Below are 23,196 nucleotides of genomic sequence, written 5' to 3' on the forward strand. Positions count from 1 at the left end.
TTTCCCAGATGAGGGTTCAGTGTTTCTTAGCCCTGCTGTTTTGCTGCAGGCAGTACAGGACCACAGTGGCGGGGAGGGGGCTGCGTTTCTGCACTGCGTGCGAAGCAAGCATTGGTCAGGGGGCACACCCAGCATGGCAATAGCACCATCACTGATGCGTCTCTGGAAAGAGGGAGGAGTAGCTATCCCTTCTCCCTGTGTGTGCTCTTCCTTTGCAAACCGAATCCAATCACTGTGACCAGTGATGGGTCCACCGTGTAGCGTGGTGTAGGGCAGGTCATTCCACAAACGCAGGTTGAATGCCTGTGTGCTGTCCTAGGCAGTGCCGAACGAACACCGTCACTGCTCTGATGAAGCTTATGATCGGGCCTCTTCATGATTGGACCTCTGCTTGCTTCTGCATTCTTATCCGTTCACCCCTGTGAGCTCTATTAATGCCCAGTCAGGTGGAATAACTTGCAGTCCTGTGAGTGTTGCGCCCTTTCTTGAGTCTGTCCATTCCGGCCCACGTGTGCGGGGAGCCTGAACTTCTTTCTACACTTTTTCCTGCCTCTCTTCCAGCCAAGTGTCTGGTCTTGTTTCCTCTCATTTCCTAGCTCTGAGCTCCTCTGAGCTTTGCCTGAGATGTGCCCTCTTGTCTTTCATCACCACTTTAATTTTTCAAGGGTAGAGACGGTGTCTTATTCATTAAAGTCCACATTCTGCCTGACACATAGTGGGCACTTCAAAACTATTTGTCGAATAAATCATTGAATGTATTTGTATCCTCGTATAAGATTCGTATGCAATCATTTGCCCTCCATATCATTTTTATAAGACCTGGAGAAGAGCTCTTAAATAGAGAGCAGAAAGATCTGACATTTGTAATCTTGATCACCCTAATTGTAGTGAGAGTCTACACCCCCATGACTTTCTTATTAAAATCACCTCCTCTCCCCGGTATGCTTTATAATAAGAATGGAACCCCTTGGCAAAATTAAATTGGAACTGTGAGAATTATTAGGTAGTTCTTTGTTGGAATCACTTCTGGAGAATTACCAAGCCCAAGCTTTCCTTACTTGAGTACAAATTAAAATTTATTTAAAAAGTGAGAAGTAACAGATTTATAACTATACAAATAGATATGCATGCAGCTCAAAGTTTGAAGGCACTGGCTGAAAGTGAAAAAGTTGTGTTTCAGTGGTAGGATTAAGGGTGTCTCTTCTCAAAAGGTTCTCTACTATTTTATAATTCACTTTTGGTGGGAAACAGAAAGGAAAACAAGAATCTTTTTGGAAAAAAGCACGTATTCAGGAGGTTGTGGCTTTATTTGTGTGAGCTCAAGTGTATCAGTTAAAGATTTTCTCTGGCATGGACACAGATACCAGTGTGGTGGCTGTGGGGGTGGGGGAGGTGCAGGTGGGAGAGGGTATAGGGGGATAAATGGTGATGGAAAAATACAATAAAAAAGGATTTTCTCTAAGCGTACAAATATCTTGCCAGTGCTGTTGTATTGTAGGGGATTTTTAAAAAATCTCAGGCCTTTTATCAACAAGCTATTTATTCTTTTATTCAGCAGATAATTATTAAATATGTGGCATGTGTCAGGCAGTCTAACATGCACTCATTTTCTCTGTAGTAACAGGATTGGTGATTCATGGTACATGCATGTGTCAAATCATCATGTTGTACACCTTAAATATACGCAATGTTGTAAGTCCACTACATCTTAATAAAGCTGGAAAAAATAATAATGATGATAAATTTTTACAGCACTCGTTACCTCTCAAAGCTCTTTCCCATATGTTAGAACTACTATCTCCCACAATTCTGTAAAGTAGGTAGGAGATGTGTGGTTAACCAGTGACACATTAGCTGCTATAACAAGACTGAAAAGTTAGTGGCTTAGTTCTCTGTTACATAACAGTCCCAGCTGAAGGTTGAAAATCGGTGGGCAACTTGGTTCCACAGAGTCATTCATTCAGGGCCCCAGGCTGAGAGCAGTCCTGCCACCTTTCAAATACCATTTTTGAGACCACTCCACTCCTTGCCATCTCAGTAAAGGGCCTTGATCAAGTAAACCAAAGTTACAAATGTCACTTTGCTTACATTCTGTTGGCAAGAGCTTAATTTCCTAACCACACCAGCCTCACCGGGGTGGCGGGGGGGGGGGGGGGGGGGGTGGTATTGCAGTCACGCCTTGCACTGGGGGAAGGGAGAAATGGCTTTCAGCGGGTAGCTGCAGTCTCTGCCACAGCAGGTATTTTTCAGTTGCCATTCATAAGATGAAAAAACTAAGGCTCAGACAGGTTGATCTGCTTTAAGTCACTCAGTTGGCCATCAGTGGTCAGAACTAGAGGTCTGGCTCCTGAATGCCAGATCAATATCTCTTCCATCATTTCGTGCTGCTAGGAATGGAGTGATGGCAAAATACTGGCTTGGAGGAAGCATTGCCTGTGCCTGTCCTGTGCATGGCCTGCGAATGGCATAGCTCAGCCCAGAGTTTGATATTCTTGTCTTACTTCACCTTGTTCAGCCTGGACGAGTGAGGGGATCCACCAAGTGCTTGCAGAAAGGTCAAAAGCTACCCTGTAAACGTTTTAATGTAAGCAATGTGTTTGGCGTTCCACCAGCTCCAGAGTAAGACTGAGAACAGACTAATAAAATCCATACCCACATGGAAAGCGGAAGCACTGTCCAAGGGCATGAATCTAGGCAGGGATCTCACTTCCGTTTCTCCCTATCTGATGGCACATTTAATGAATGTTGATGGACAGACAGTCCATTGCATAGTAGAAACATGGCTACACAGAGAATTAAGGCAGCAAGAACCCAGCCATCAAGGAGCTCACCATAGGCAACAATAACTAACAAAAGGATTGCAAATTGTGACAAAGAATGCTGAGAGATAGAAGAAGGTGGTGAGAGACTTATTTCAGAGATGGCTTCTGGGGACATATTTCTAAGGAGGGAACATTTAAGCTGAGTCCCAAAGGATGAGAAGTCAGCCATCTGAAGAGCAGTGAGGAGTCTTCCAGACAGAAAAACATGGTGTGAGTGGGGGCCCTGAGCAAGGCGGATGTGGCACATTCAGGGAACTGAAGATGTCCCTTTGGCTTGGGGTATGGATTCAATGGAAAGTGGCCAAGAAAATAACAGCTAAAGTATTCTCACTTAATCCTCACAGCAAATGGTGGCTTACTATTAGCATGCCCACTTTGTAGTTAAGGAAACTGATGCAGTGAGGAGGTTAAATGGTTAAATAACTTGTGTAATGGCCTACAGCTCATAAACGGGAGGGCCGGGATTTAAACGGAAGGGGCCTTGTCCCAGCCCACCCCTCCACCACTGCCAGAGCAAGGCTGGAAGCCTCTACTCTACCCATAAACGATTTTTCTCTCACTTAACTTTTAAAAAAAATATCTTTTTTCCCTCAGCAAAAGCTTAAGCTAAAACCTCTGGATCCCTCTTTCCTCCAAGGGAACCATAGGTAGAACTCAATGGGGCTGATAAATTTGGAAATGTATAATACATATATTTCATATAGAATAATATATAAAGAATATACTTCATTTTAATCAAAGGAAAGTACAGTTAATTTTATATTGAATTTAATATACAACTTTACACTTAATTTTAGTTTTATACAAATTTAACATTTTTTACCATGAACTGTGTACGAAACCTCAGTACTCTTAGCAGTTCGTGTGATTTTTGCCACTAGATGCAGGTAACAGTTGTTGAAGGTTTCTGGAAATATCAGTCACACTCAGGACTGCTTTCAAGTTATGATAGTTATTATTCCTGCCAATAAATCCTTTTTCAATGCCTTGATCAAGAACTATGAGTATTGTTCCTTACCACTAGTTTGGTGTTTTTCAGCGTAACTTGTTTCTATTATGATCTTATGTATTGTTCTTGTTGCATTGAAATGCGTTCTCGAGAAGCAATCCGAGACTTCAGCAGACAGCCTGAGGAGCCCGCAGCACAAAGTCATCCCCTTCCCGACCCCTGCTGTGCGTCGACCTTGGCCCTGCTTTGCTACGTCACCAAATTCCCCCAACAGTCTATGGCCTGTCTGTACTTTCTCATGGCCCATTTGTGCCACAGTCCAGTGCTTTCTGGCTTCCACCCCCAACTTCCTTCCACCCTAAGATGGTCGCTCTAAGATCGCTGGAGTCCTCCGAAGTGAGAGGAATGCATCTGTATCCCATTTTTCTTCAAGGGACTCTCCTACTTCAGCTTCAGGAGAAGCCTTCTTTTTTTTTTTTTCCTCATTTCCTTCCTGACTTGGCAGTGTCTTTATAGGCCACCTGACTAACCCTCCTCAGAAAATGACGTTCCAAATGTTCTTCCTGGGAAACTATGTCTCCTAAGACACCAACTGCACCTGTGCCTCGATGATCTAATCCCAAGCAGTTCTCTAAGCTTCATCCCTGAACTCCCAGGAATCGTCCAGAGGCACATCCTAGCTGCACTCAATTACAGTGGTCCCCCCTTATCCACAGCTTTGCTCTCCATGGTGTCAACTGTGGTCCCAAACCATGGAACAGAAAATCCAAAAATAAACAATTCACAAGTTTGAAATTGCGTGCTGTTCTGAGAAGTGGGATGAAACCCCTCTCCATCCCACCGGAACATGACTCATGCCTTTGTCGAGGGACCCCCACTGTATGTGCCCCGCCCCTAACTCCCTGGGTCGCTGTCTCCATTATCATCAGATCAGCTGCGGCAGCATCGTAGTCCTTGTGTTCAAATAATCCAGCTTTCACTGTTATAATTGTTCTGTTTTATTATTAGTTACTGTTGTTTATCTCTGACCATGCTTAATGTATAAATTAAACTTTATCACAGGCATGTATGTATAGGAAAAAAACATAGTGTATGTAGAATTCAGCACTCTCTGCAGTTTCGGGCATCCACCGGGGGGTCTAGAACATGCCCCACAGATAAGGAGATGCTATTGTATTGCCTGAGCCACAAACCCTGCTCTCTTCTCCCACATCCGCTGTTGACAGCAGTCTCTCCTGATCACTGAAGCTCCACCCTCGGGGTTGCTCTCAGGACTTCCCCCTTTCCCTGTCTCTACTGCACAGTTTCTACCTGTTTGCATTATCGAGGCTGATCTGGTCCAAGATGGCGTGTGGCACTGGAAGAGAGCTAAGCGTGCTAGGCGTAAGTTTGGCGAGTGTCGTAGCAACTCCTAACCCCTCGAAAATTGCTCTGTGATTTTCATTATCTTTCCCTGGGCCACACCTTCCACCAGAAGTCTGATGACTGGCCTATGACTTAAAATTCGGATTTCAGTGGGTTTCCTCTCTTTCTGAGTGTGCAGCATGTTCAGTGCAGCCCGCCTCCCCCGCCCAGTGTCACGTGGAACTCCCCTGCCAACCCGGGGCTTTGAACCCTTTCTTGATCAAAGCAGGGGGGCGGAGGCATGCAGGTCAGGAGAGTTCTTTCTGGACAAATATTGTGACCTTCCGGCCCCTGCTCTTGAGAGCTGACAAGTCTTTGCTCTTGAATGGGCCCCTCAGGCAGCACCACCGACCCACCATCCCCGTGCTGGAGAATGCTCACCTACAGTTCCCCTCATGGGAGCAAATGCACCTGTTTCCTTCTAGTTTATTTTGCGTGAACCCACAGTATCACAGCAATGCATCAGCTCTTTGGCTTGAGTTGCGTTTTCCCCTTTGAAGTTGTGTTTTCCCCTTAGCTCCTGCGCATCAGCTCTCTTGTGCGGGATGGTTCAGATCTGGTCCTTGGGAAATGCTTGTGTAGCCCTTGCCTGACAAATGAGGGCACACTGTCCCTAGCATTCAAATCTCGTGTTTAGTCTGCCACCAGAGAAGTTAACAAGCTGCAGATTCTAGCCTTTTACATGCCTCACTTTGTCCCCCAAGCTCCCAGAGACATTTGTCAAATTATTTAAGAGTCCCCTCAAAGCTTCCTCACCAGACTTGGGATCAGGAAGTGGCCTCCTACCTCAAGCAAACGGAGATGAGTTAGGATGTCGGGGACTCATATGCCCAGTTTCCTTCATAGCAAACCTCCTTCTGAACCTTTTTCATTGAAGTATACATACAGCAAATATACATATATTAACTGTACAGCTCACTGAATGTGCACAAATGGAGCACACCTGTGACACTAACACCCAGATCAAGAACCAGAGTGTGTCTGGTGTCCCAGAGGCCCTCCTTATGGGTCCCTTCCAGTGCCTGCTCCTCCAAGGGGAAACCTTATTCAAAATTGTAGCAGTAAAGAACAGTATCATCTGTTTTCATTCAGCACATAAATGGAATCACTTATTATGTACTCACTGTGTCTGACTTCTTTCAATCAGCATTATCCTTGTGGCTGAAAGGGGGTAACACAAGGAACCCCCAGGATGGTGGAATAACTTTATGTCTTGATTGTGGTGGTGGTTACACAGAGCCACACTTGTGACAAAATCCCAGAGAAACACATGCACCTGTGCTCATACAATGGGTGGACCGAACCAAAACCAGCTCCCTGGTTTTGACATTGGACCATAGTTGCACAAGATGTTAGCATTGGTGATGCCAGGTGAAGTGCACCCAGGATCTGCCCAGACCTTTTTCAGTAACTTCCTCTGAATTTATCATTATTCAATTGGGGCATTAAACAACAGAAATTTATTCTTTCATAGATCTGGAGGTCAGAAGTGTCAGGTCAGTTTCCCTGGGCTAAAATCTGTGTCAGCGGGACTGCGCTCTTTCTAGGGGAGAACCTGCCCCTCCCTTTCAGTGCCTGGTGGCGTCAGTCTGGTGTCTGCCTTCACGGTCCCCTCCCCTTCTCCTCTTCTGCCTGTGTCAAAACAAATCCCTTTCTGCCTCCCCCCATTAAGTACACTTGTGACACATTTAGGTACCACCTATATATCTAATTCAGGATAATCTCCCTATCTTAGGCTCTTTAACTTAATCTCATCTGCAAAGTTTACTAAAAAAAAAAGCAGCCTGGTGTGTTTTATTTATTCACGTTTCCATGAGTAATAGTTTAATTATCCTACTTTACAATGGTATTTTTATTGTATTCTGTAGAATTTGTGAATTAAAATAGTGTAGAAAAAGAAAGATGGTACAGGAAATATCAAGGCGTGTCTGTTCCTGCCTCGGTTTTAAGTTAGTAAGAGCAGTAGGATCTAGAATGTATATATTTAAAGATGTTTGGAATTATACTTTCTTTTGCACTTACTTTAAACAAGATTAAAGACAAAAATAACCTTACTAGGAAACTTCATCTTTAGTCTCTTTCAAGGGAAGTTTCGGAATTACTCATCAACATGGGATCCCTTATTTTCTCTCTTTCTCTCACTCTCTTTCTCCCTCCCTGCCTTTACGTATGTATCAGGTACCAGTCAAAAAAACAATGAGCTACACTGGAACTTAGATAATTACCAAATGGCTACAAGGAATGGAAAAAATCTTTATAAACTTGGTCACCTGTTCTTCCCATCAAATCACATCAACCAGGGCCGACTATTTCCACCTTAGGGAGGAAATGCAGTAGATGAGGTCATGGGAGGTGTTTTCCTCCAAGAACATAAGCTGACCCCTGTCCCCGCCACCACCTCTGCCTGGAGGAGCCAAATTGCTCCTTGGAGTCCCTTACTGTACGTCCTGTCCCATAGCCCCGGAGCTGCCCATGTATCATGATTCCCACTGAAACAGGAGAATTTTGTCGTCGAATCCCACTCGTGTACTTCTTGGTGAACGTCGGCATTTCCAGGTTGCCGGCAGAGTCACCGTGAGGAGATACCTGCAATAAAGGAGGAGGAAAGATCGGCAGGCCTTCCATTTACCTCTCGGACAAATTTCACAACCACCACCTCAGCTGCTGTTTTGTGCTTGGCCAAGTGGAGAAACATAAGTGAAGAAAAGCCAGAATACCTTTCTCAGCTTATAAATGAGCAAATCACCAGCGGATTATTTAATTTTCCTCCCTGCTGCTCTCACACCTGCGTGCCATTGGCGTTTCGAACTAATATGTCAATACAGGGGCATACGGTGCTTTAGGTGCTACATAGATCTCTAGCTTGGGTGTGCGAATGTTTGTGAGAGAAAATATTTGCCTTAAGCCCCTCAGCAGACATGTGACAGGGAGAGAATCTCTTAAATACCTCCATGGTTTTGCACTAATGGCTCTAGATAAGGAGAAAATTACAGTTTGGGGATCTGTATGGTATAATCTACTCTTGAGTGGTTGCAAATTCTAAATTTTCCTTTCCATGGTTGTCTCCCACCAATATGGTTCCGTCATCTTAAGAAAGGATAAGCTTACATAGTGGTTATGTGGGGATATTGTTATTTGATTCAATACCAAGCTAAGGTAACTAAGTTTCCCTTTGCTTATTCTGTGTGCCACCTGTGAGCTTAGGCTAGAAATAACAGTTCTGAAGCCAGCCCAGCCTTTGAACCTAGCTCTGATTTTTATTGGGCGTGTCACCTTGGACATGTCATTTCACTTTCCCAAACCTCAATTTCCACAATTATAAACTTTAGATAAAATTGCTACCAGAAAGTTTCTTAAAGTAGGTAAAATATATTAAAAAGAATAGAATATGTCCTGCATGGATATTTACTCCACAAATAGTTTAACAGAAGCTGAAAATAAGAAGTAAGGCTCTCGGCATAACATCTTGCATACAGTAAGTGCTCAACCAATGTCACCGTTGTTGTCAGTATTTTCTCCTCCTCCCCCTCCTCCATCATCATCCTCCCCAGAGGAAGGGGGTTAGGCAGAGTGGAGCAGTGGGAAGAGGAAGACTTTGGAGCCGAGCAGACTGTATCAGTCATATCCCTGACAGGAAACAGCACTTCAATGCAGTGATGTGAAGGAGAATTTAATAAAGACACTGTTCTCTTTGCATCATGGGCAAGCTGTAGGGAAAGGAAAGGGTTAGCATACTGCCTCCTCCTAGGTAGAAGAAAGAGAAGGAAACCAGTTATCAGCCCCTGAAGGGGCAGGAAAAGTGAATTGTTCCAAGAACTTGGAAGGAGACAGTCATGTGTCAAGAGTCACTGGCAAGAACTGTGACCTTGGCTGAAGGGATGGTGGCACGGGCTATCTGCACAGAAGGAGGCTGGGGAACAAATACCCTGACCTCACTCTCCTCCAACCCCGAGTCCTCCCAGCTCCTCCCATTGGCAGGACGCAACCCAACCCAAAGCCAGAGGGCAGAGGGCTCTGTGATGCAGTCCATGTGGGTTGTTGTCTAGGAGCACAGAGCACAACGGGGAAGGGCGCAGAGCTGAACCAGGGAAATAAACAGAATGTGTCCACACACACAACCCGGCCTTGAAGCCGCTTTGTAACTTCGGCCAAGTTGCTCGATTCCTCAGGTTGCTTGCTGTCAAACAAGATGATGATAATGGCGATGTGGGACACAGTAAGCGTGAACTGAGATGATGTCTGGAAGATGCCTGACAGAGCATCAGTTAATGGTCCTCAGCCTCTCCCCCAGCTAATGACAGCCCCCTCCACAGGTGGCTGCTTCACAGCCGTGAGTTCGCCAGGAGCAGGGTCCCTCACACTGTGGTCCACAGACCATGTGTGTTAGAGGCACCTGGGGTCCTTTTCCACAGACCGGTTCGTGGCCCCCACCCCAGTCCAACTAAATCATGAGCAGAAGGGCCAGGATTCTTCATTTCGGACAAGTCCCCCCACGTGATTTTCATGCACCGTAAAGTTGGGGAACCACCGTGCTAGAAGTCCATATTTCTAATTGATGCCCACTTGGGTAAAATGTAGGTGAGATTTATCTGTGCTTGGCAGCCATTAGGTTCAGCTACAGCCCATCAGCTCTGTGAAGAGGGGCTGTCGACCAGGGTACTAACAGTCTGGCGTGTGGCGTTAGGCCACGCTGGCTCTCCGTTTTGCTGGCTTTATTAATACCTGAGGAACAATGTTCCCAGGCTTTTAATTAAAACTTCTCTAACATCCAGACTCTAATCATTTTCTAGGTTGGATATGGGCTTGGTAAGTAGCTGGATTTTCCTCCCTTCCAGAGAAAACTTAATAAGCAAAGCAGAAGCTGTTAAAGGGAGTAAAGCTTTTTGAAAGCTTTGTACATGAGAATAGGTCAATTTTGAGTATCAACAGGAGGAGGCCAAAACTTAGAATAAGATTAGAAGATCAAGGACCTTGCTTTCATTTAGTAAGGAGCGGTATATGAAAATTCATTAGCAGTCCCGGACAAGCTTCAAGCTCATGATTTGGGTCTTGAAGTTGTTAGGATTCAGATCAGCTGCAATAAACAGAGACCGGAAGCAGCAGCAGCTTAAAAGAGAATTCTATTCTCTCCCCGTGTAAAGTTTCAGAGGTAGGAAGAGCAAGGCCAGGGCGGTGGTTTTAGATCACAAGCTTAAGGACTCGGCTCCTTCCAGCATTTTTGGTTCTGTTCTCCCCAGAACGTGGCCCATGTTCTCAGGCTCCCGAATGGAATGGAATCCAGTGGTCACATCCATGCTCCAAACCACAGGAAGAAGTAGGGGAGATGGTGCAGAGAGGATGGAGCAGCAGACTGTTAGAGAAGGCTTAGAATCTGCCACACAACACACCTGATTATATCGCTTTGGCCAGAACTGCATCCCATAGCCACAGGACAACGGGGGGGAGGGGGGTGGAAATGGAATCACAGCTAAGTATCCTGTTAAGTGGATGACACACTGAGGACACCTAGAAGTCACTGCCACAGGTTCTGCTTCTCGACTAACTTGTACCTTCCTCTCCCAGTAGAATGGCTGTCACTCAGGTTACAGTCAGGAACCCACAAAGCATCCAAGGTATATTTGGAAGAGCAAACTTACCAGATGGAATTGGCAGCACAGGTGGTAGAGGAGTTGAATATTCAAAGTGTAGCAGTGAGGCAACTTGGAATATATCAATAGTAGGAAACTTCTAGCCATCCTGGAGTTGGAGGGACAAAGGAGGAGGTAGAGCTGAGCTCAGGGCTGCCTAGCAAAACTTGGAACCCCACGGGCTCTCCCGGGGTAGCTGGAGCCAGGAAAAGATGCAGCAACTGTCCAAAATGCCACAGGAAGCAAAGCGACAGAGGAAGAAATACACTGTCCTTTCCTTTCTGCCTCTCATCTGCTGTTAGCGCCTCACATGGGCTGAAACTGCCTGGAAGCCAAAGAGCAAGGGAGTCTGAGAAGTGCGATTTCATGCAAACAGAGCAGGCAAAAGAATAAAGCATGGGTCTGAAATCGAACTGGGGACTGGAGCAGCTCCCAAACCCAAGTTGCAGGCCAGGGTAAATTACTAATGATTGAAACCTCGCCTGACACTATTTCTGGATGAAGTTAAAAAATGTGCAAAAGAGGGTCCTTCTGTTGAAAGCCAGGACTCAAATAGATTCATGGACATCATTGTCCACAGCAGTATTATTTACGATGGCCAAAAAATAGAAACAACCCAGGGAAGATGTGCATCAACAGATAAATGACAAATAAAATGTGAGACATAGACAGAATGGGATACGATTCAGTCATAAAAAGGAACAAAATTCTGACACTTAACTACAGTGTGGGTAAACCTTGAAAACATTATGCCAAGTGAAATAAGCCAGACACAAAGGAAAAACAATTGTGAGATTCCATTGATAGGAGGTACCAGGAATAGGCAGTTTCATGGGAACAGAAAGTAGAACAGATGTTACTTGGGGCTGGGACTTTGGGCACAATGGAGAGTTATGGTTTGTTGGGGACAGAGTTTCTCTTTGGAATGATGAAAAAGTTCTGCAAATGGACAGTGGTGATGGTTGCAAAACATTGTCCGTGTCCTTAGTGCCACCAAATTTTACATTGAAAAGCAAAGTAGTCTTTTTTAAAAAATACAAAAATTTTTAAAAGGTAAAGCATAAAAACAAAGAGTATCATTTGGCTTCCTAAGTGTACTTACCGATTATAAGAGCCCTTTATGGGAAGGGAGAATGCTGGCAACGGAGCCGTGGAAGTTGACTGATAGACAAAACAGTGGGATCAAAAGACCATGAAGACTTAAACACCAAATCTCCGTTTCCAAGATCTGTTGAGATGTTACAGTAACACTTTCTGGGGGGAGAAATATTCCGTCTCCTTTTCCAGACTGAACTTGACTCGGTCGTGGAGCACAAGCATCACTCAGAATGCAAAGGCAAAACGGGAGGCACAGAGCTGGAATCGAGTGCACCTCTACATGTGAAGGGAGCAGCTGAGAACTTGGAAATAGGGGATTTCACAAAGGAAGAGAAGAAGACAAAACCCAGCAAGTCCACAAGGGATCCTTTGAAAGATGGAGATGACTGGGGGGAAGGGTGGTTTCTGAGTCCTCTGTTAACAGGGACTGGGAGGGTGAAGATATGTTTAGCTGTGTCAAAAGCAGCCCAGAAATGTCATCAAGGACAAGCCCTTGAAGATGGTGGTTGGCTTTTGCATTCGAGAAGTTCATTGGCTGCTTAGTGAAGGCCACTTCCATGGATGGAAGAGGAATCTAACCTGGAGTGGGATGAGCAAGACAGTGTGTATCTTTTTTGCATTTCTCCACTTGCTGGTGCAGCAGAAGCAGTAAACAAACCCTATTCCCATAACTCTGCTCACAACGTTGACGATGGCAGCACACAAATTAGGAGGGAAACAAAAAGCCATGTTAATTTCAAGCTCCATTAGAAACACGGGCAGGGAAAAAAAATCAACATCTGCTGCACAGGAAAGGTCAATTTTGAAAAGGAAAGAGACTTTCTTTCTGAGATCCTAAGAAGATATTCCCGGCATTGAAGACATTCTGTTTCCTCTGACTTTTGTTAATCATTGAATTTAAAAAAGAGAGAAAAAAAGACTCTCTTGTTAATGTCTCCTCTAATCAGTTATGTGAGGTGATGGTATATGAACTGCATACCCCTTCTCCCGGAAAAGGAAATCGTTCAGTGTTTGGGATATATAACCACAGGATTCCATTCCAGAACTGTCTTCTATTTTGCCTCTTGCATATAATTTTTTTTAAAGAAAATCCAATAATGGTTATGAGTTTGGCATATTGTGTAAATATTATTCTTTTGAAGACTCTAGCACATAAGTTGTCTCTGACATGAAATTGACACAAGATAGTCTTGTCTAAGAAACTTCGGCCCTTTAATCCCTTTGTAAAATGTGTTGCGTTCCCCAGATCAAGTCCAGGATGTGTGCACGTCTTTCTCTCTGCTGGTGTTGAAGCAGATGATACACAAATGAAAACAGATATCTCCCTGAAATTCTGTTTTATGTCATGGCAGTGAGCATTCTGGGTCTTTGATGATGGATGAGTCTTCATTTGTAAATTTAGGGCCATATGTATTAACTTAGTTTCCTTCCAGGCATTTTGTATTAGTGAGCATCACATATGGCTTTATAATGCTCCCATACCAGATGCCTGGTTATACTTTGATTCAACATATGCAGGAAGAGAAGATATACGAGAATGTCATCGTAACTTTTTGGCTAAGTAATCAGTCAGAAGTTCCGTCCCACCTGGAGGTGAGGGATTGGCCCTGTTGATTTCTGAGGCTTCTCTCTCTCTCTCTCGATTTTATGATCCTGTGACATCCTTTCCCAAAGGTAGTAAATTTGAAGAGTCAATCATGAAATGCAATCAAATCCATCCACCCTCCCCTCAAAACTAAACAGGTATTTTTAAACACACAAAACACACACATATGCAGGTTTTGAGAAGAACAGATTTCTCTTTTGAGAATGGAAATATAGTCATCTCTAAATTACATTACTGAACTGAACTCCAGGTTTAAATTACGATGAAAAGAAGGAATCGTAGGAGTCTTTTCTCTTCTAACCAGAACATGGATTATGGCCTGAATTTAATTAAGTGTTGCTTGTGGCACCAGGCCGGCTGGCACTTAATTATATTCAGTTTATCTCTTTTTATATACCATCTCTTCTTATTCTCCAAATGTGTGCTCATCCTGTTTTCCCCAGTTCTGGTGTAAGCTCTTTAAGATTAGAGCTGATGCCACCCAGTAGATCCTCAATAAGTCAATCATAAATAAATGAATGATCAGAAGAATAGAAGAATGTGGCTACAGATTCAAGATGCCAGCTTTCACATGTGAGATGTGACCTGAGAAGTTCAAGAAAAATGGACAAGTTTCCCTGTTCTCCCCTGGAAGGCATCCAAGTGTTTCTCCTCTGACATCCATGAATAATATACAGATTTAATTTGTTCCCCTCTGGCCCTTTGCCCTTTTAATCTACCCCAGCAAAATCACTCAACAATATGGTACTAGAGAATCTTGTGAAAAGCTTTACCATACTCTAGCATTTGTGTATTTATATACTTATTTTATTCTTGACCCTAGCTTGAACTTTCTAAATTTTCCTAGTCTTCACTGTCATTTTCTAAGTGTGTCATCTTTGTCTTCTTTGTGACAGCTTATTAAGATACCTGTTTTCAATGAGATCTCCCTAAAATACAGGTCAAGGATTCTCTATTTGTAGAAAATTTCTCTGAGAATAATGTAAAGAATTGGTGGCAGTGATTATATCTGGGAGGAACAGGAATGCGGAAGAGGAGTGTCCAGTTTTCATTCTTTAATCCTCCACGTGGATCATTTTTGTCTGTGAGCCTGTGTTACTTTTATAGTTTATAAACTGGTATATTTATCATGACATATACCATTCTAGCAGGACATAGAAATTATAATGTGTTATTAATGTCATTTGTTCATTTATGTGTTTATAATAAACAAATGAATAAGCTCGTTGTTTTAAGATGAGATACTTAACGAATCCAGTAAGCCAGCCTATGAAGCATCTCTAGATGTGCTCAATTAAACTCTGGCCAGTCATCACTCTGGCCTGTGTATGGGCAGATGATGGCGGAGCTGGTGTTGTATCTGTAGATTTTTGCTTCGAATGATGTGTCCCCAGTGAGCATGTTAATAACACCTAAGCTGTTTCAGTCAGCAGGTCAGGAGAGCCACAGCCATCACAGCTTTCTGTAGTTCTACTTTATGCCTTCACTCTTGGCAGTGTTCACAGCTGTAACACACTTTGCGTGTGGGGGGGCCTCCCCATCCTTTACAGATTGCTAATTATTCACATCCAGTGGTCCCACCACAATTCACTCTTTGCATTTCCAAAGTTTTTCTTTGTCTTAAGATTTTTCTGTCATTTTTGTCTCAGGGCTCTATTCCTGTGTCAGAATAACCGATCCTGCTTCTCATTTGTCAGTAGCATTTCTGCTCTGGCTTGTTTGTTTTGAGTTTCTGCAAATGGCTTCACCATGGTTAGACATCTTTAAACCTGTTAACCTTTAAGTAAGTAAGTGCTTACAAGTGCATAAAATCACTTGCCTCTCTAAACAAGCGCTCAGAAATGCAGGCAATTCTTATCAACATATTTATGCATTGTATTAAGTTCAGAAGTTGTACCAGTGTTTAAGTTTGCACATTGTAGAAACTGTAAGTTTAATTATCAGTAGAGTAAGTGTATAAACACCCAGAATACATACAATTCTGTGAACATACACTATCTGTAATCTGCAACATTTAAAAATTAACAATAAAAATGTTTCCATTTTTTTAAATTAAAATTAACAAAAAAAAGATGTGAAAGAGACTGGCTAAATAACCCCCTACCCCGGGGTTCTCCGATTCTAACGTGCAGCAGAGTGACCAGAAGGACCTGTTAAAATGCTGATTGCCGAGCTCCTGACTCAGCGGGTCTGCTGCAAAGCCTATGAATTTTCTTTTCTGACAAGATCCCAGTTGATTCAGATTCTGTTGCTTTGGGATCACATGGTGAGAACCATTGCTATCCCATGTCTTTTGAGCACAAAGAAACTCTGTGTTTCCCAGCTGTGCTTGAAGTTAGCTCGGGCCCTAACTGGGTCATGGGCCATGTGTGTACCACTTCCAAATCTGGCCTCAGAGTTGCCCGCATGGCTCTGTGCTCTCCTGCTGCCCTTTCCCGGGCCACCATGGAGGCTGCGTGAGAGAGGTGGCAGCCCAACCAGATGGAAGGCACCTAGATCTTCAAGTCTGTGCGTGGAGGAAAGAAAGCTGCCCTTGTCACGGGAAACTGTCATGTGAAAAAGGAATGAGCCTTTGTCATATGAAGGCACTGAGGGGCACTACCCAATTTACCCCAATACACATGACTTTCAATACATGATCATGAGATGAATTGGGCCCAGCATTGAGGAAACTTTTATTATGTAAATTGGAATAAAGATCGAGTCAATCTGCCATCCACTCTTCCTATTCAAAAAGATATACACAGCAGATACTTGAAAAACATCCTTTGGTTCAATGTCATTTCATTATAATGCTGATGAGATGCTGTAGGAACTTAAGACGTATTTATACCAATTAGCCTACGGTAAAATCAGTTTCATTATATTATCATTTTTGCCGTGGCTCCAAGGGCCTACTGACGCCATGAAGGGAGGACTTCCTCTGTTTATATTGATTTGTCCTACCGCCATAGGTGTCTGGAGGCCACGAGGAGATCGTTGCCACTCTTGCAGATCTCTCCCAGATTCACCATAGTGCAACTGGGCTGGGCTTTGACCTGAGCTTTCCAACTGCTGTCTCCTTGGACTCCTATATTCTCACAGCCCCTAGAGGGCTCTACCCACACACCCTGTGCCTCATGTTGGATGAGACTGAGGCTCTTTTCTCCCCTTACTCCAAGTCCATTGTGGAACAGCTCTGCCTTGCTTGCCTCTGTTCTTCTCCCACCTGGTTCTACCATGAGGTCACCCCAGCCTTTCTGAGCTCAACTAACCTGCGGCAGAACTTCCCCTTAGACATCTGCAGAGAACGGTCCATAGGCTCAGAGCAACCCACATCTTGTGGGTAATCCATCTCAGAGCAATCCATCACAGCCATGAGCAACCAGAACCTTTCAGAACATCCCTGTTTCTTAAACGCTATCGCTGGTGCTACTTTTGCTGCATCTGACCCATGCCCTTTCTCTGGACTCGACCAACATGTCCATATCCTCTTCCTGTCCCCACTAGCCATGCTGAATTTGACCACTTGCCTACTTTGGAACATTTTGAACACAAGTCCAAACACAAAGAATAAGAGCCCCATGCATTGGAGAAATGGAGGCAAATGGGGGGTGGGAAGTACAGAGAGAGGTGGAGAGTATTGGAAGATGCAGCTGGTGAGGCCTGTGCAGCTGTTGGCTTGTGGTGAGGGAGAGACACACCGGCCCTCACCAGCAACCTGAGCCTGGCGACACCTGCCCACTAGGGTTGTTGCCAGCATAAAACAGATACACATAGCTCTTTCATAATGCCTGACCCATAGGAAATGTTCAGTCATGGCTGTTTTCTTCTTCTCTTTCTTTCATTTTATTACCTGTATGTTGAGTTCACTAAGAGCAAGAACTTGATCTTATATTTCAATGAGTCCCCCCTCAGTGCCCATCCCATTGTGAACTGATTGGTAAATGCACCATGAATGACAGCTGTGATTATCATTATTATTACTAAGCAGTCCTTTGTATGATAGAATTTTGCATATATTTTCTGACTTAGAATTTCATTTAATAAAAAAATTGCTGTGGCTTTACAGTACCAAATTGAGTTTCTGGCATTTGATACTTTAGTCTGTGGAATTATGCATCTCAGTTATTCATTGATATTTGGGGTTTAATTGTATAATTCGAACATGGTTTTGTTTTCCAATAAGTGGCTATTGGTTCTTTCAGAGCTCCAAAGCATCTCTAAGATTTAGAATGATAAGAAATATAATCAATATATATTGAACTGCAACATGCATTTGCATCATAGTGCTTTTCTGATAACTATTAGAAAACTGTATAAATACAGGGACTAAATGAATGCATAAAAATAAAAATAATCCTTTTACCAATAATTTGCTACTCACACAGCAAAGGGATAATTTAACCTTGTGATTCCGCTGAGTTAAGGAGCCCAGTTCTCTTTATCCCATGTTATACTTTATCTGACTGATGAAGAAATCTAAGCAAACCCATGTGCCAAACACTGACCTAGACAAAGTCAGTTTCCTCTCTGTCTAGATGTTTTGCATGCCCCACTTACCCAAATTTCTACAGAAAGAAAAGTTTGGTTTTTTTCTTTGTCATTGCCAGAACTGCAAATTAAAGCTGGGTCCTCCCTCTTTCTCTTCCACATAATTACATAATGAAGTTCCTGCTTTGCTGAAACTCCAAACTTTGCTGATGATCCTGTTGACAATACACAAGACAGAAGAGAATGCACTCCAGCCTCCCTGAACTAGATGAGCCTAAACATTCACAAGAACTCCCTTTAATCACATTAACATACTCAGACCCAACCAGATGCTCAGAGAGCAGATCAGAAGAGAACGCACCACCTTTTGTTGCGTGACCCTGCATTATTTTTCTTCTGATTATCAATGTCAGATACAAGATGATATTTATACTCCACATGTTACTCACTAAGGGTTTTTTTGTGTCTTTTTTATTCTTCTGCTTTTATTTAGAAGTTAAGTTCCTGTTTATCCCACCTCTCTGTCCCTCTCACAAATACACTCCTGTGTACTGGTCTATTTATAAATTATTAATGCCACATTGGGAAGAACCTTTCCAAAACAGGCCCCCCTGACCTGCGGGTAATTTCAGCCGCACTTCCAGGTGCCTGCAGCACGCCCAGCTCCCAGTGAAGCAAGCCCCCGAAGCTCTTCTCCCTCTAGGGGAACAATTAACTTCGCGTTCCGTTCACCGACCATGGGCACACCTAGGTTGATCGCATTTGTTAAACCTGTGTCAGTCTTTTCAGCCTGCGCAGCTAAGGGGAGAGTCACCGCGTACAGCTGGGCTCCAGAGCCTTTGAGTAGAAATGAAAAGATTTGCACTCATTGAACAAGAAAATGGCATTCCTGGCTGTCAGTCTGCAAGGAACAGCTTTCTCTCTGACATGCATGCAGGCTCTGCTCAGGTCCCCAAATGGCAGCTCACGCCTCATTGCAGAGCAGGCGTTTCCCCACCTACCCTGGCAGGCAGGTGTGTTTGACATGAAAGCGAGCCACCATCAGATTGGGACATAAGGGTACCCCCAAAGGCAAGGCCAGTTTTGTTCAACTGTGTAGGTTGTACTGAATCTTACTTTGCTGTGGGTTTATGACCTGCTTTGAGATGCGCCTTCAATGCCTAAGAAACTGAGGGTGAGGATAGTTTGCCAGAGCTGGTTTGTGTCTGCAGTCTCAGTGAGGAGGACCTGCTTCCTCCCTTGGCATCCCATGGTCCTTCACCTCTCCCAGCCACAACCCATCCATCATTCAGAACCTGAGTGTGTCAATAGGGTTTCTGTGAGGGAGCTGGGATCTGCTGAGTGAATGCGCACTGAGCCCCGGGGGCAGAATATATCACCATTCGGGACTTACGATCGAACTGTGCACTAGGAGTGTTTTTGCATTTCACATGTTCAGCTGGCTGCAAACTGCACACGTCTGGCTCTGATTTTCACCAGCGATCTTTTCATGGGTTGTATTTTTTTAATGCAAACTCACTGAGGTCATCCTAAAGGAGATCCAGTGTAAATCTGCTGAGGAGAACTGTATATTTCCTACCCAGTCATAAATTGACTTCTGTATTTTGTTTTCAGTTTTATAGATTGTCTTTTCATTCACAAACATTGATTGTGTGGCTCGGCTGCGGCACCGTGGAGGCGGGCAGAGCTGACACTTTTCTGGCCTACAAGAAGCTAACCGTCAGAATATCATTCCTTCCGTTGTCATGAATCATCAGGGTTGGCCATCTATAAATCCATAGCCTGAACACTTCAAACTCACTCTTTCACCTGGTCTAAATATCCCGTGGCTCTCCATTTCAGCCTCTCATGGCCAAGGATGGAAATGGGCCTGGGTGATCCTGTAGGTCCCTGGAAAATACTCAGCTGGCCTGTGCTGTCAGCACCTGTGTGTTCTTGGAGACACTGCTTCACATCTCCGAGTTTCGAATGCTGAATAAATTAAATGAAATAAGGCTCAGTTTTCAAGTGCTTGTTTTCTATGTGTGTGTGTGCATACATGTGTTTTAATGGCCTAGATTAAAGTCTAGCCTGGCCTAAAAGCAGTGCCGAACAGAAGTGTCTATTACTGTATTGTTGCGTTTTATTTTCTGTGAATCTGTAAATACTGCTTTTGATCCAAAAGTTCCAGAATGTGTTTTATTGGATTTACCCAAATCCCCTCATTCAGGCATGCTGCAGTTTATGGTAGGCAATAGAACTCAGTTTCTAGAGTGGCTCCCTGCAGCATTTTTCTCCTTTATTAGACCCACATGCAGAAGAACAGATGGAAAGAGACCAGTATATTCGCTTTCACATCTTAAAGCAGAGACATGCTTAGGATGCATTGCCGTGGGCCTAACAGGTTGTCAGCAAAGAGTTAGCTGCTCAGTGTTGACCTGACACCAAATTCTGAAGTCACACTACTGTGGTTTCCAGCAAGCCAAACACGTGGCAGTTCACAGAGACCCTTGAGGTTCCTCCAGCTTTTCCCTTCCACGTTAGAAAAATGACAAAGGTTTTTCTGGGAACTGAATGGTAATATGTGATAATAAGAAAACTCCAGGAAGTTAGTAAATATTTCCTTTCAGAGCCAAGGACACATGGAATCCAAGCCTCTGAAACATCAACCAGACACTGGAAACTCGCCTGATTTGGTTTTGTTGAAAATACCGAAGAATAATTAGACCATGAGGGGAGTTCTGTTTTCCATTCCCCAGGGACTGTGATTAGTAAGTGACTTTCCATGTCATTCTTTTTTCCACTTCCTGTTTTCTCCCCCTCTGAGAAAACTGTTTGCTGAGTGATAAGAGCAAATGGAATGGGCACCAGGGTCTGCGTGGCCGACCCACGGAATTCTGCGGGCGTTTCATTTTATCCACCGGATTTAGGCACTCCTGCAGGCCCGGGCAAGGGCGCTGCCTTTCTCTCCGTCTGAACAGCTGAAATAATAGAACTTTGAGAACTTTCTTTTGCATTGTTAAACTTTAAAAAGAGAGAGAAAAAAATTAGAAAGTAAAGATGTGTGTGTGGTAATAGAGTGAAGTTACTTCATTTGTTCGTGTGCCTAACAAACAGACACAGGGAGACACTGTCACAAGTAGGAAAGATGTGCAAGGTTCTCATCGTACCATGAACTGTACACAATTAAATTGAAATATGAATGTAAGCCAGCATTTCAGTTAAGCTGCTTATTAAAATAATTAGGGCAGCAAAGCAAGGAGTGTGCAAGCCAAGGAAATTGTGAGGTTTGGTTAAATAAAATGCTCTCTCTTGTAGATACAGAATTGAATGGGAAGGAGTTTGAAGTCACAGGTATAGTAATAAAAACTGTTCTACACTTAAATCAAAAGATACTGGAAAAGAATTGAAGAACATTATAGTGTGTGTGTGTGTGTGCGTGTGTGTGTGTGTGTGTGTGTGTGTGTGTGTTGATTTATAGTAACTGAAACCCTGAGCTGGAAAGGATTTTTGTAAAACCATTTCTACACTGGCCACCACCAAGTTCTCCTGTAAAACATGTTTTTCCCTGTGAGTTTTACTTTTTGAAAGATAATGGCACTTATGAAGTAGTAGTTAAATTGATTTTTTCACTAAGTAAAAACAAGGTCTTCCCATTAGAGTACTGGGTTAGCACAGAATAACCAGTGCTGCCTCTTTCAGTGAGTATCATTGGAAGCAAAGCCAGTGCCTGGAGACCCACTGCCACCTTTAAGGGTGACTGGTTGGGACTGCTGTTTAGACCTTGGTTGCATGGTGGGTTTACTGCCCCAGACCGGACCGCGGATGCATGTGCCGTGGGCCATGGGAAAGGCCCCTCGGTGTCTGGGGCAGGGCTCTGTTTTCTAAACCACTCTGCCACTTTACGAACTTGTGAGGCTGGGACATTTCAAGTGCTATGAATTCCAAGATTTGGGAAGTACACCTGCATCTGAAAGACTGTGGAGATAGTGCTGTTGTGACCCATTTTCTTCTCTGAATATCTCCCCAAATTTTCTCGATATCAAATTGGTCATTTTTGAAATTTTCTGTCTCACATGCCATGCTTTTCTCTAAGGGCCATAACCTCTACCTAGTTGATTTGTTGTCAGAGCTCGCAAGTCATGGCATCTTTCTTATGTGAGCCCTTTGGCATGAAAAGTGCCGCCCCCAAACCTGATCTGTTGGATCATAGAAACAGGTTAAGAGCTCAGAAGACGCCTCTCTTAAATAAATGGTCATGTTAAGATTGCTTCTTTCTGAGCTTAGCTACATTTGGAATCCGACTCTACACTCTGTATATCAATGCAAGCTGGCCGGGGACGCAGACACGCTGTTAGGAACCTAAAGAGTGTTCAGAAATTGAGTCCACGCTGTGTGTGCTTTGTACTATGTCCTTTCACGACTTTTGGCAGACTGGAGTTGGGATCAGGAAAGTGGTAACATGAGGAAATGCAGGGTAACCAAGACTTAGAATCTGTGACAGCCACTTCGGAAGGGCCCACAGCCCCGAGTGCAGTGAGCTCTACCGTAGGCGAAGAAGCCGTAGTGAACAACTGCTCCATCACACGTGGCAACATCTGCGGTGAAGGCATGGAAGGTTAAAGCTGCTCCTTGAAGACCTTTGGAAGGTGTGAGCTCACTGAATACTTCCCCAGCCCCTCTGATCATTCACATTACATTTGGGAAACAGAACGTGTAACTGCCTATTATTTTGAGCTGCTTACTGCTGAGAAGCCCCTCCTGAGGTGGCCTCGGGGGGGACATTTGCAAGACCTAGCAGGTGTCCTTCAGTCTATCAACTAGGAGAAGAGCAGAGGCAGATGTGATATATTAGATGGCCCCACAATGGGTCTCTCTAGAAAACATCTCATATTGGTGAGAGTGGTTCAAGTTGCCAGGAATCCAGAGTTTGCCATGCAACGTGCCCGGACGCCTGACAGGGCTTGACTGGTTCACTCTGCTCCATGAAACTGCTGAGATGGCTGTCGGGAGGTGATTAATAAAGTGCGTAAATCTTAACCATGCTGGGGAAAGAAGACGGATTGATGCACACACACATCGGAAATGTAATGAAACCAAACTAAACGACTAGGAGTTGCTAATACATTACAGAGCAACAGTACCCTGTGTGGTGTTCCTCACTGCTCTTGTTTCATTGGTCTCATTTCAAACATGACCAGGAAGACATGTTTGGTTTTCTTTTCTTTTCTTTTTCTA

The 23,196-nt window shown here is 43.9% G+C and overlaps 1 protein-coding gene across 2 annotated transcripts in view; it reads left to right on the forward strand.

Annotated features, from left to right (window-relative positions):
- Positions 1 to 23,196, forward strand: part of SAMD12 (sterile alpha motif domain containing 12) — a 326,783-nt gene that overhangs the window by 220,637 nt on the left and 82,950 nt on the right. Inside the window, exon 5 of one of the 2 annotated variants that reach the window (XM_037148788.2) lies at positions 19,594 to 19,972. The exons of the other annotated variant lie outside the window; for it this stretch is intronic. Within the exon in view, the coding sequence (XP_037004683.2) occupies positions 19,594 to 19,601 (8 nt within the window). The 3' untranslated portion in view covers positions 19,602 to 19,972. Of the gene's footprint in view, positions 1 to 19,593; positions 19,973 to 23,196 lie in introns of those variants that run through there. 2 annotated transcript variants of the gene reach the window in all.

This window comes from Artibeus jamaicensis, unplaced genomic scaffold (assembly GCF_021234435.1).
Source record: "Artibeus jamaicensis isolate MK-2021 breed Jamaican fruit bat unplaced genomic scaffold, CSHL_Jam_final scaffold_916, whole genome shotgun sequence".
In the NCBI taxonomy this organism is placed as follows: domain Eukaryota; kingdom Metazoa; phylum Chordata; class Mammalia; order Chiroptera; family Phyllostomidae; genus Artibeus; species Artibeus jamaicensis.